Raw genomic sequence first — 14,639 nt, forward strand, 5'->3', positions numbered from 1 at the left:
TCAAGGTTAGCTTCCTTGCTTTCTCATTTATCAACTCCTCATTGAAACTCTGGGCAAGCGTAGAAAAAGACCCTTACCAGCCAAGATGGATGGGCTTTCTGTTAACCAGTCAAGATGGATGGGGTTTCTGTTCCTAGATAGCATATATACAGACTACCTGTTTCAGCTAGGTTGCATTTTCACTGACTTGAGGGCATATGAGCCCCTTCTGAAGCTGACAGTAATTGGTAGACGGAGGAGCCATTTTTTATACTGTACAAGGGGAAACCATGTGAAAAGTAAGGCTAATCAGGAAAAGAAATGGCCTAAGTTTTCTCTTCTTCATTTGAGAATATCTAAATATTCTCTCAGCCTGCTATTAGATTACTGTTTGGATGGAATTAGACAAGGCTTGGTGTTTAAATAGAAATTAAATTGTTAGAAATTAGAATCCTGCATTTGCTGTACATTTTTAAGTTGTCCTATTGAGTGTTCTCTACACCAGGACTCCTATGCAAGGGACTTGTAAAAGGAGGGGCATGGAGACAAATAAATTTTATAAATGGAAATCCGTTGGTTGGCAGACACCTTAGTCTGGGAACTCTTAACTCTGTCATGCTGAGATAAGTCAAATCCTCTAGAGAAAAATATAGAGAGTAAGATAGTTTTAAAACTGTTCCAACTGTGTGTTAACATGGGAATTTGGTTTAAAATGGGAATTTAGTGAATTGGGACCCATAGAGTAGTGTGAAATTAGAAAAGTAAGTAGACTCGAAGTAGTTTCCTGAACTTCTGCCACAAAGACAAACTTCACAATCCCAGGAAAGGAAGTGCTGTACAGCTTAAATAGCAAGCAACTGCTATATTATGACTGGTTCAGTCAGGAACCAACACTACCAATCAGACTAGGCACAAACAAAAAACCAATCAGAGACCAGACCCCACTAACCTGTACCAATTGGAAGACAAAATTCCTGGCTATAAAGGCAGCAGTTCAGTCAGTCCCTGCTTAGGTGTCTGTGGTCTATGCCAGAGGTCCCCAACCTTTTGAACACCAGGGACCGGTTCCGTGGAGAGACGTTTTTCTGTGGACCATGGAGGCATGGTTTCATGTGCTGCCTGCATCCCATGGTAGGGGCTTTGTTTGCGTGGATCAGTTTCTGGCATGCCGTGGCCCGGGCCTGGTCCATGGCCTGGGGGTTGGGGACCCCTGGTCTATGCAGAAGATCTCTTTGCCTGTGAAAAGGCCAGCCACAATGTCCCACAAAATGTCAGAAAATATCTTTACTAGATTTCGGTCACTAAACTCTGAAGCCCAATACCAGTACATATTAGGCATGAAAGCTAGCTGGGTGACTTTGGCTCAGTCTTGTTCTCTCAATACAACCTCCCTCGGAGGGTTGTTTTTCTGGGAAAAATAGGAGGAGGACGGATATATTAAGCATGTTTACCACTTTGAGTTATTTGTTTAAAAAAACTGGGGGGATATAAATACATAAGATATTTGCTTTCCAAATGGATCCACTGAAAATATTCATAATAGGTCTTATTCTAATTTTAGTACCACCGGTGCTTGAATAGGCTGCAGGAATACTTGGTGCTTAATGGAAAAGAGAGAATACTAACTGAGAAATGCACTAGGAATAAGCTTTTTATATTAGAAGCAGGGCTACACATTAGAACTATTGTCTGTTTCCTAAAATGTTGTAGTATTTTTCCCCCCTTGAATCTACTCATTTAAGCCTGGTGCAAAAGAACTTTAAATTTTGGAATTCTAAACCCAGCAAGTGAGTGAAGTTCCACGCTAACGCCACCAATCCAATCCTGGATACACTGCACTGCCTTTCAGTCATGTAATTTAGTGATAACGATGGAGAATTGTTTTGTTACTACTATTGTTAAATCATTGGAGTAAGGAGAAATTCTAATGTACTATAAAGTAATGCCTATTTATTCAGATAAATATCTTGTTTGTTGCTGGTTCCATCTATTCCAACACCATTCTGTTAATGGTGTATTTTCCCTATGGAAAACCCACCAAAGTGTATTGAAAAAATGATTCGTAAAATGAAGAACCATACTTGTTTGTCTTTCTAAATAATAATAAACACCTATGTTCTCATTTTTTACCTCATTCACAAAGAAAAAAATAACCAGCATCAATTGAGCTTCTTCTGTTATATTCTATTCAACGTGTTTGCAGTTTTGGTAGTCTTGTTCAAATAATAATTAAAATAATGAATTGTGAGTAGTTGCTCTTTTAAGTGAAACTTGCATTAATGATGGATTTTCTTAATTCCTGGTTGTATTCATTAAGTATTGACCTGTAAAGCATTAAAATATTCAGGGTAATCCACAAGAAAGTTAAATTTAAAAATAGCATTTTGCATAAGATATGGTTCTAAGTACATGCAGAGAGCTTTTTGTGACTAGATTACATCTGTAGTTTCTGATTCCAAATATGCTCTCCTCAAATTTGCTTCCTTTCCTTTCCTTTCCTTTCCTTTCCTTTCCTTTCCTTTCCTTTCCTTTCCTTTCCTTTCCTTTCCTTTCCTTTCCTTTCCTTTCCTTATCTTATTTGCTTTATCTCTGGTAGAACAGAGCAATGGTTCAAAAAAGAAAAGAAAAGAAAAGGCTTGGTATAAACATAACATGTATTGCAAAACAAGTTTATATAGACTGTGTATTAAGGACCGCAGTGGCTCAGTGGGTTAGGACGCTGAGCTTGTCAATCAGAAGGTCGGCAGTTTGGCGGGTCGAATCCCGAGTGCCGCGTAACAGAGTGAGCGCCTGTTACTCGTCCCAGCTTCTGCCAACCTAGCAGTTCGAAAGCACGTAAAAATGCAAGTAGAAAAATAGGGACCACTACGGTGGGAAGGTAACAGCGTTCCGTGCGCCTTTGACGTCTAGTCATGCCGGCCACATGACCATGGAGATGTCCTCGGACAAGCGCTTCGGCTTTGAAACGGAGATGAGCACCGGCCCCTAGAGTCGGAAACGACTAGCATGCATGTGCGGGGGAACCTTTACCTTTAGCTATTAAGGGCAACCTAGAAATTATTTTCAGGGGATGAGTTAAACCAGTATAGATGAGTCATATAATTGCCCTGTAGAGGAAATTTTGTATAAGACAAACTTAGATGTAATCAACATACAATAACTAAAAGTTCAAAGTAAAAAATTGGGAATCAAAAGGAACTTATAAAGAGAAAAAGTCAGTAGTGCCATGTAATATACAATTAACTGTTCTGAAAGAAGGCTGGATCTGAAATGATTTTAAAAAGTGATTTAATCCTGTTACACAGATATATAAAAATGAAAGAGCTGAGTGCAGTGTTTATTTATCTCCCTATTCTCATAACAGAATGGTGAATGTGAAGAATAGGATGTCTTTGTGTTAGTAAATAAAATCACACCAAGTAAAATATACATGTTTATTTTGAGGACAGTTTCAGAATATGCATACTGACACTCAGATGGGACTTTTAACATTGTCTTCTTTTATGCAGTATGAACCAAGAGGACCTGGCAGGCCATTGTACCAAAGAAGAATGTCATCTAGTTCAACCCAGGCTTGTTCTGAAGGTTTAAATACTCCTCCAGATAATGTTGGACAGTGTCAAGAGCTTCAGGACCAGAGTAACCCATCCTCTTTCAATTATTCACCCCCCGAATGGTGGGTCAACTCTTCTTCATCAGGCCCATATCAGAACATTCCATGCAACGGATCCAACAGAGCGATCCCACCAAGAGAACAGTTAGGTGAGTGAGTGGCACTTTTAATCATGATGCTGACTCAGGAATTCTGGGAGTTGGAGTCACAAAATCTTGAGGTGTGTGTGCTGTGTATCCTTGTTTGCTCGTTCTTGATTGTGCATGGTCAGAATACACCAATGATTTTTTTTAATCTTGGCCTTAAAAGTGCAATATATTTTTAAACCACTTTGGCTATCTTTATAAAACCAAGTGAAGAACAATTTCAATAGGTCTTGTAAAGATTGCCCAAATCCTTTCAATTTAAAATGTCTTACAGGACCGGAAGCCTTTGACAAATTCCTGCAGGTTTTATTTAACTTTTAGGGTAATGCTCTTTGTATATCTTTGTATATTGGAAACCTGAGAAGTAGCTTTCCAATCTGTTTGTGGTCCTTATTAGTTAAAATGGCAGTGACGATGACAATGACGATGATGATGATGATGATGATGATGATGATGATGATGATGATGATGACTTTTCTTTCTAGTTCCTCCGAAGACTGTCAAATCCCCTGAGGAAGAGATGAAGGTTGAAAACATCCCGTTGTCCAGTTCTTTTAACTACAATGTACTCCAGCATCTGGGCCAGTTCCCACCCCTCATGCCCAACAAGCAGATTGTGGAATCCAACAGCAACAGCCAGCCCAGTGCTGGGTTGAACAAACCTGCCATGTCCTACGCAAGTGCTCTGAGGGCTCCTCCCAAGCCCAGACCCCCTCCTGAGCAGGCAAAAAAGAATAGCGACCCCTTGTCTCTGTTTCAGGAACTTAGCCTAGGTAGTTCATCAGGTAGCAATGGCTTCTACTCCTATTTTAAATAATCAGACTATTTTTGTAGAGACATTTTAATTTTTATTTCTGTGAGTAGATTTAAGATAGCTGGGGCTGCACCTGCAGGCACCATCGTTTCTTTCTGTTTATATTAGTAAATATATTTTGGTTTAATGGCTTTGCTGCTAGACTTGAAGCTAATTCTTTTTAAATTATATTCCACTATTTTACTTTCTTTTTGATGTGGGTCAGAAGTTTGAGGAAAAAAAATCCCTAGAAAAAAAACTTTTAAAAATTATGTAACTTTATCTATGTGTTGCATTAAAGCTAGCAGCTGAAAAGTTAACTGTGCAACTTTAAAAAATATATATAAACATTAAAAAAAGTTGTCTAAATTGTATTTAAAAATGTAAGTAGCATTTACATTTATTCAATAACATTTAGCATACTGTGCTGGGTTTCTGTACCAGAAATGGCCAGTTATTGTACAAATGTATGTTATGTCTGCTTAAATTGTTTATTTTTTTTTAAAATAAAGATGCAGCATCTTATATTTACATTCAGTTTTATCAGAATTCTGTGAAGGGATGCTGCATTCTAAGACTTTTATAGTTTTAGAATCTGTATGATGTGATTATAGTAATTTCCTTTCTAGGATGAAGTGAAGGCCTTTGCTGCAGACCCAGATACTACTCTTTTGAAATTAAACAAAAATTAGTGGTCAACCGAAAGATGAAAAATTCATGGTGTGTTTTTTTTATTGACAAGCTAGTCATTCAGCTTGTTGGAGGGATTAATTTAATAGGTTTTTAAACAGAAATCATGAAATGATAAAAATTGCTATATTGGGTGCTTGGTAGTTGAATAGCTATTTAAAAAAAATCCAATTGAATGAATTTAGGAAAAATAATTGAATCCCCCTCCCAACTATGCACGTTAAATGTTTCTTCCCCTCTGTTTTTTCCAGTGGTACAAGAATTGTGCCATTTTAAGGATTTTTCTTCTTTTTTTCCATCAAAAGATTTTGGTACATGATTTGATGTTTACTTTAAATGTGACATTATCCACAAATATTCAAATATTTTGCTAACTGTTTTGTTTGAGGAACTTCATTAAAGAGGATTTTTATGTTTGCCAAAGCTGTATCCAAATTAATCCCAGCCTTTGGGGAAGAAGAGTTGTGGGGAAGGTTTGGGGAAGTAGTATGAATGACATGGTTATTTATATTCTTGTATCTTCTGTCAAGGCCTTTTGCCACTATATATTGAAAGAAAAATCTATAAAAGACTGTACAGCAATATGTTAAAAATTTGGGGGAAGAATTAGGGTAACCTTTACCTTTACGATTTTGGTCTTGTACACTGTTCATACTTTTGAAAGAAATCTTTTTTAACTTCAACGGAGGCATGGCCTCCTTTACACTTGAAAAGATCTCTTCGATCAGGGACAATTAATTTTTATCAACTATTTATTTTAATTTCCCGTTACAAGTGATATTTTCAAAAATACGATAGTTTTAAAGTTTCTTCCCACAACTGTTTGAAAACTGAGCTTCATTTACAGGGATATTTGTTTTTGCTTTGTCGAGCTACTGTATTTGCTGCTGTATCATATCTAATATTTGCTTTGGTTTCAGTCCCTTCATTCCTGTTGGATTTTATACGTTGTGATGGTGACATCTCGGTTTGACTGAAATCTGTGTCACTTTTTTCTTATTGATTTCAAATAACTAAGGAACTTTCTATAAAAGATATGCATACTAACTTAATGTGCTGCAATATTTTAATGGCTGCTGGGCTCAGAAATGGGTAAAGCTAAATAAATCTGTTATAAAACCAAACAAAATGAAAGCAGAAGATTCTGCTCAATTTTATTTAGTACCCCAGGGACACATTCAGGATGTTACATGAAGTTAGATTTTTTTTGTCCTCGATTGACATAAACCAGGATTTAATTAGCCCCACTTAAATATCTTATGTTATTTTTGTTGATTGTGTGTCCTGCCCTGATTATTACTGATAAACACTGAGGACAATTGACTTAGTGAAATATAAATAGTAACGTGTAGAAAGGTATAAGTATTTGGGTGCTTAAAGCTCAAATACATTCACTTTCAATTTAGCACTCTGGTGTCAGAGAGTTCAAATTCACACACTTAATAGTCTTATTATTTCCTTCACCTGGACTGAATCTAAATAAATACTGCTTGGTCAATAATTTTCATCTGTGAGTTAATGAAATTAGGAAGATGTTGCAGTCTTCAGTCTATTTAATCTATATCATAACTTTTCTCAAGAGTTAATGTGGAATTAATAGGTTGTGGAGTGTAACACGTTATGACATATATGTGGATCTGCATTAGGGTTGTTTCTGAGTTTTCACTCAGTATTTTGGTGTTAGCAATTTAAAAAAAATGTTCACCAAAGCTCCACATTTTTGCAGTTTGGTCCCCATTTGTACTGGGTCATAGAAAAATTCTCATAGTCTGTGTTCAGACTGCTAGTTTGTTATGCTAATATTGGAGACATTTTATTTTAAGAGCAGATCACATCATTCTCTCTGATTTGAGCCATGATGGACCTTGATTTTTCAGATTAGTGGATTATACCATTACCATAATAAAAGGCATACATGTAATCAATTATTGTAACATCTGATTATCCTGATGATTAAGAGCACATTGTTCAACCTATTCTATATTTACGTCTCTGATTCTTATTATTCAAATTATATAATTTTTTATAAAACCCTTTTTTCCCACCTCAAAGAAGGTTTTCTTCATTATTTCATTTCATAATTACTTTATCATTGTGGGAACAAATTTACTTTAGGAGCATGTCATATATCACACAGAAGTTTAGAATACATTAGCAAAGTTTAAAAAAATGTAACTGTCTTAATGTTGGTACTATATAAAGAAAAGAGCTGATAGCCTTTTACATGAAGGATTCATTTTGCAGGAAGCATCCAGTCTTGCAAATTCAAAAATACAAAACTGACAATGGCTTACCATGACTTCAAGCTTAAAAATTAGATGGTTCTTGAAGACAATTTGTCAACATATATTTGTAACTCTGAAGTGTGTGTGTCTGTGTGTGTGTGTGTGCGTGCGTGCGCATCTGACATCCATTCCAGTCAATGTAGTCTCAATGACTTTAAGTCTATTTTCCAATATAAAACAGGACATACATTTTCCCTACAAAATTTAAGTAAAGTAGAAAAAGTAGTAGTTTAAAAGTCCACTGACTGAGAGTACCAGTAGATGGCAGTTCTCTGGCTTCTATTTTTTTGTGAAAGGACATCTATTTAAAGGCCCATACCATGGGCTGCAGGCATGGGAGAATTCCTACCTATTCTATAGGGGATCCCAATGTTAGCTCCTGAATGCTTATGTGTCTATTCATTCTGAGGACTAGTGATCAGTATTTGTTGGGGGTGACAGTGCGGAAGCGTGCAAGGATACCCAGGATAAGCATGCCATTTTAATTTTAGTTGTTTTACTAAAGCACTCTTGAAATGGTATTAATAAATATCTTTTAAAGCTTGTGAAAACTGATACCCTGAATTGTAAAGCTTCGAAATTAGAGGTAAAGAGGATTTAGAACGTCAAAGGGCAAAGAGGAATAAAATGTCATAGGTTTGAGAACGTATTTATCATTTGTACTCATGAATAAGCTGAGAAATTTAGGTGCCAAAATACATCCAAAAAATTCAGTTTGCCTCATCCAGATGGGCTTATCTGCAAAGATGCATGGTAATATTACTTTTTAAAGCACCTGTATATCTCATATATGGTATACTTGCAGATAACTCCATTTGTGATCATCAAATTTTTCACCAAATGCCATGAAAAATTGATCTGTGGGTTACCCGTGGATAAAACAACCCTGAGAATTAAAATATATGAAAATTTCCAGAGTTGGCTGGTCCACAGCTCACATATTTTTAATAGTATACTTATTAAAAAAAGAGGATTGGCTTATTTGCAGATGGGTTTATACACAAGTATATACGGTGTTTTGGGAATTCATTTGAGAACGATATTGATCCAAGCCAGTTTATGTTAAAAAGCAAGAACCTGAATTTTCAAGGGCATAGCTGTAGGCAACAGTTTTGTAAAATAGAATTGCCCTTGGTTTTGCCCAATAAGAACCATAAGTTTTAAAGTGGAAATGTCACTGGAGGCAATTTTATCATTTTTCTTTCCCTTCCTCTTTTGTTTTCTGTGTGTGTGTTTCAAAGCCTTGGTGGAGCAGTGGGCTAATGCCTCCTTAAGTAACACCAGCTGCCTGCAATTAGTGCAGGTTCGCATCCCACCAGGCTCAAGGTTGACTCAGCCTTCCATCCTTCCGAGGTAGGTAAAATGAGGACCCAGATTGTTGGGGGCAATAAGCTGACTTTGCCGCTTGGGGGGGGGGGGCGACAGCCCTAATAAGCAGGCATATACATAGAATGAAGGCTATTGCTAAGCACATTGATTTGTGCTTTAGATTGTAAGCCGCCCTGAGTCTTCGGAGAAGGGCGGGATATAAATGGGATTTTTAAAAAAGTACATTAAGTCTATTAATTCCTTACTACATTTTGTTTTATTTATTTCCAGTGGAAATTATTCCATCATTCAGCTGCTGCGGAGGGGGTGACTACAAGGGAAGTATGTAGGATTTGCACGTCCACAGATTGCCCACCTTTCCTCTAAGGAGAGAATGTCAACGCATCAGCCAAACCTAACTTTATTGCACCCTAAGCTTGCCAGAGCCGGTATGGCTTGATACATTTGTCAGTATATGGAATTGCAATATTTGCCGAAGAAATGCATTCTCCCTGTAGACTTGCAGCTCGAGCATTTGTACTGCAACACGCTCCTGATCTTGAAGACCCCAGAAATATTTTAATTTGATAAAATGTGAATTTGTTACAATTTGTGTTAACCGTTTTAATCCTAAAAGCGAATGCATAAGACAGTATGTCTGCATTAGAGACATGGTGGCGGGGGGGGGGAAAGGTTATCCGGCGCAATGCTGCAGGTTTAGTAGAGTTACTTTGCATTTTGATCCAAGTGACAATTAGGAAGGAAAAATAACTGCGGGCAGACTGGAGCAATACATAGAGAGAATATTAGATTTATCTTTATCTTTATTAGACTTATATACCGCCCTTCTCCCGTAGGACTCAGGGCGGTTCACAAGGTTTTTAAAATAACAATACAACAAGTACAAAAATTAAGAACAGTTAAAATAATTACATTTAAACCTTGAATAAATATAAAACCCCAATTAAAATCCAATTAAAACCCCAATTAATACTCTCAGTCCAGGCCAGAAAGCTCAAAGAGCCAGGTCTTCAGGTCCCGGCGGAATGAGCGAAGGTCAGGGGCAGTCCTAAGCTCTACGGGCAGCTGGTTCCAAAGGGCAGGTGCGCCCACAGAGAAGGCCCTCCCCCTGGGTGTTACCCGCCGGCATATTTGCCTCATATCCCATTCGTCTTCCTGCTTACTCATCCTGTCCAAATAGACCTTTTGTTTATTTCATGCATATCCAAATATAGGTAGTTCTCAACTTACAACAAAGTTACAACGGAACTGAAAAAAAGTGACTTAGGACCATTTTTCATATGACCATTGCCATTTCCCCATGGTCACGTGATCAAAATTCAGATGCTTGGCAACTGATTCATATTTATGACAGTTGCAGTGTCCCGGGCTCATGTGATCACTTTTGCGACCTGACAAGCAAAGTCAATGGGGAAGCCAGATTCACTTAACAACTATACTACTAATTTAACAACTGCAATTATTCACTTAACAACTGTGTAAGAAAGGTCATAAAATGAGGCAAAACTCACTTAACTGTCTCGTGCACAGAAATCTTGGACTCAATTGTGATGTAACACCATATGGTATATTAGCAGACATCTATTTGCATGTTTTTAAAGCAACATTTTTCCCCTTCCAAAAATCTCCCTACTTTTTTCTCCCTTGCAGTCTGCCACTATTGAGTACAGAGAGACATTTTTATCTAAGGTTGAACATAGGTGGGTGTTAATGAATCCCACAAAATAGTTGCATTATATATAAATTCACACAGTTCAAAGTGATATTTCTGTGAAAAATGTGGTAATTGGTTCCAGTTTGGCGAAAATAGATAATGTGTATTAATGAAATACTACAACAAATGAAATACTACAGCAAAGGATACTATTTAAATTTATGGTTAAGAGAATCAGAGTAGTTTTACAAAGCAATATAAAAGCAAAACAAAAACAAAGAACTTACATTCGGGAAATCCAATATCCTATTTTAACCTTTCTAGGATCACATTCAAGTTGCTCAATTATATCAGTTTTTTGCTGTAATGTAATTCTAAGCCTCTTTTTAAAACTTGCAGTGTTTCCACTTAAGGAATCTTCTTTTTCTCCATTTTGCACACATGAAAATTCGCAACATCTGAAACCGCAACTGTACATCCCTCACCTCATTTGCACTTGTGCTAGCCTTGTATTAACTAAATTTTATTTATTTATTTATTTATTTATTTAGTTGCATTTGTATACCGCCCTTTCCCTGAGGACTCAGGGCGGTTTACAGGGAATTAAAAATCAAAACATACAAAAGTTAAAACCAGTTAAAAAGTATTAAATTCACCCTGTACACTAAAAACCCCAAATTAAGATTTTCTCCTCAGCCTGGGCCCGAGAGCTCAAAGAGCCAGGTTGTTCTGAACCAGCCCTCTTCTGGCCTTGTAATAAGGCAAACCCCTATTCAGAAAGAAGAGACTGGAGAGCGTCCAAGGCTAAAAGGCATCTGCCAAGATTTATTACGCAGTTAACAAAAACACTAGAGCTTGTCTTCTCAAGCGGAAAAGTTGCTTTCAGCAACCAGCCCCTCCCCAAACACTCCTTTTATAGAGAGCTCAGGGCGTGGTCTCCCTGTGCCTCCTCCCGAGGAGTCCCGCAGTCTTTCTTTGTTTGTTCCTGCTCGACTGCCTCCTGCGTCGGGCGTCCTTGAACAGGGCCAGCTGTGGGTCATCTTCCTCCGCACTCTCGGGCTCACGCAGCTGAGAAGAGGTCCCCGGCTGAGGGCTCTGCAAAGCCTCCAAACCATCATCAGCCGGTTCGTTTCCCTCCTCCCCCTCATCTGAGTCATCCGATACATCGGAGCCGGCTGTCGGACCCACAGGCTGGCCCTGAGTCACAACACTATCCCGCACCGCAGGGTCCTTCCCCCGGGTCTGCCGATCCGGATGCGGTCGGGATGGGAACTGTTCGTGAAAAGCAGTCACCAACGCAGGGGCATGAACGGCAGTCGCGTCTTCCCATGTGAAGTCCTCCGGCCCGTACCCTTTCCACTCGATCAGGTACTGGAAGCGACCTTTCAGCCAGCGGGAATCCCTGATGCTGGCGACCTCGTACTCGGGGGTGCTGTCGCCATCACCAGGTCCTGATGGGGGAGGTTCCGCTTGGCGAAGTGGACAAGCCGGTCGTTCGGGGACCAACAAGGACCGATGGAAAACGGGGTGCACGCGCAGGGAACGTGGCAGAGTTAAACGATAGGCGACCGGGTTGATGACGGCCTCGACTGGGAACGGTCCAAGGTAACGGTGGTCCAGCTTCCTCGCCGGCCGAGTGGATGGTAGGTTCCTGGTGGACAGCCAGACCCGATCCCCCACCGATAATGGAGGCGTATCCCTTCTCGACCGATCGGCGAACCTCTTGTAGTCGGCCTTGGCCTTCTCCAGCTGCCGTCGCACCAACCGATGGATCGCCTGTAATTCCGCCATGAATTCGTTCGCTGCCGGCTCCGGTGAGTCCACGGGAGAAAGGGGGAAAAACCTGGGGTGATAACCCACGTTGGCCAAGAACGGTGTCATCTGCGTGGAGGTGTGCTGCGAGTTGTTAAAGGCAAACTCGGCTATGGCCAAATAGTCCACCCAATTGTCCTGCTGCAGGTTAACATAGCAGCGCAGATACTGCTCTAAGATGCCGATGACCTTCTCGGTACCCCCGTCGGTCTGAGGATGATGCGCGGACGAGAGGCAAACCTTAATGTCCAACGCCCGCATCAACTCCTGCCAGAAGCGGGCTGTAAACTGGGCCCCCCTATCGGAGACGACCCTATCGGGAAGGCCGTGCAGCCGGAACACCTGTTGGATGAACATGCGACTAGTGGCGCGAGCTGACGGTAAGCCGCGACAGGGGATGAAGTGCGCCATCTTGGTCAACATGTCCACCACCACAAACACTGTCGTGAAGCCGGAGGATGGGGGTAGATCCGTCAGAAAGTCCATGGACACAGCCCCCCAGGGTCTCTTGGGCGTTGGCAAAGGCTGCAGTAAACCAGGCGGGGCCCCTGTCGCTGACTTGGCCTGCCTGCATGGGACGCAGGAGGTGACATAAGACTGGACATCGTGTCGGACTCGGGGCCACCAGAAGGTACGGGAGACCAGGTTCAGAGTCTTGAACAGGCCAAAATGCCCCGCAGCCGGGTTATCATGACATTGGCTGAGGACGAGTCCCCTGAGTGGCCCTCCTGGAACATAGAGCCAGTCACGATAATACAGGAGTCCATCCGTGACCGACCAAGGCGAATCTGGCCCCACCTCTTCCTTCCGCTGAGCCACCCACGCCTCCTGCTGCTGCGCCTCCCGGATCCGAGCCCGTATATCCACCGGCTCCCGCACCGCAGCAAAAGACTCGACGGGGATCACTGTCCTGGGCGGAAGCTTGTCTTCCACTCGGGTGTACTCGGGTTTCCTGGACAGAGCATCCGCTCTCTGGTTGTGCCCGCTTGGTATGTACCGCACCCGGAAGTCAAACCTCGCAAAGAAGAGGGACCACCGGATCTGGCGTTGGTTCAAATTCCGAGCGGTCTGCAGGCTTTCCAGATTCTTGTGGTCCGTCCGGACCTCGATTTGATGCCGCGCCCCCTCCAGATGATGCCTCCAAGCCTCGAACGCCGCCTTGATGGCCAGCAGCTCCTTCTCCCAGATGGTATAGTTGCGCTCCGAGGGGTTCAATTTCCGAGAGTGATACGCGCAAGGGAAAAGGGTACCGTTGGGCGTCGCTGCCTGGAGTAACACGGCCCCAATGGCAATGTCGGAAGCGTCCGCCTCCACGACAAACGGCCGTTGCGGGTCAGGATGCTTCAAGATGGGCTCCTTCATGAAAGCGTCCTTCAAAGCTTGGAACGCCTGTTGTTCGGGGGCGTTCCACTGGAACCGAGTCTTCTTCTGCAGGAGCCGGGTAAGGGGGGCTGTCAGGGCAGCAAAGCCAGGAATGAATGTTCGATAGTAGTTGGCAAATCCAAGAAGTCGCTGAACATCCTTCACGCGACGTGGGGGTTGCCAACTCTGCAACGACTCAACTTTACTCGGTTCCATGGCGATGCCCTCAGGAGAAATGCGGTGACCCAAGAAATCGATGGTCACCTGGTAAAACTGGCACTTCTCCAACTTGGCAAACAGCCGATTTTTCCGGAGGCGCTGCAGGACCTGACGGAGATGCTGATGATGCGCTTCACGCGACGGGGAGTAAATCAGGATGTCGTCCAGGTAAATCACGACAAACTGGTCCAACAGATCCCGAAAGATGTCGTTCATAAAATGCTGAAACACAGCGGGGGCGTTGGTCAGGCCAAACGGCATCACCGTGTACTCGAAATGTCCATAGCGAGTACCAAACGCCGTCTTCCACTCATCACCCGGCCGAACCCTGACGAGGTTGTAAGCTCCACGCAGGTCCAGTTTCGTGAAGATCTTAGCCTCCCGGAGTCGGTCCAAGAGCTCGGGGATGAGGGGCAGCGGGTAGCGGTTACGCACCGTGATGGCGTTGAGTTTCCGGTAGTCACAGCAGAGCCGTAACTCGCCCGACTTCTTTTTGACGAAGAGCACGGGCGCAGACACTGGCGAGGACGAGGGCCGGATGAAACCACGAGCCAAATTCTTTGTCAAGAAGTCCCGCAATGCAGCCAACTCGGGCTCCGACATGGAATACAAACGCCCCACTGGGAGAGGCGCATCAGGGACTAGATCAATGGAGCAGTCGTAGGGCCTGTGCGGGGGTAATTGGTCCGCCTCTGACTCGCTGAACACATCAGCAAAGTCGGACAGTTCGGGAGGCAAAGAAACTCCTGAGGAGCCC

At 41.9% G+C, this 14,639-nt stretch overlaps 1 protein-coding gene across 6 annotated transcripts in view; it reads left to right on the plus strand.

Moving 5' to 3' along the window:
• Positions 1-7,262, plus strand: part of HELZ (helicase with zinc finger) — a 169,778-nt gene extending 162,516 nt beyond the window's left edge. For all 6 annotated transcript variants that reach the window (XM_081317976.1, XM_081317978.1, XM_081317977.1 and 3 more), the window contains 2 exons: positions 3,489-3,741; positions 4,224-7,262. In XM_081317976.1, the coding sequence (XP_081174102.1) occupies positions 3,489-3,741; positions 4,224-4,555 (585 nt within the window). In that variant the 3' untranslated portion in view covers positions 4,556-7,262. The remainder of the gene's footprint in view (positions 1-3,488; positions 3,742-4,223) is intronic.
• The last annotated feature ends 7,377 nt before the right edge of the window (positions 7,263-14,639 follow it).

This window comes from Vipera berus (genome assembly GCF_964194415.1).
Source record: "Vipera berus genome assembly, chromosome: 2".
NCBI lineage: Eukaryota > Metazoa > Chordata > Lepidosauria > Squamata > Viperidae > Vipera > Vipera berus.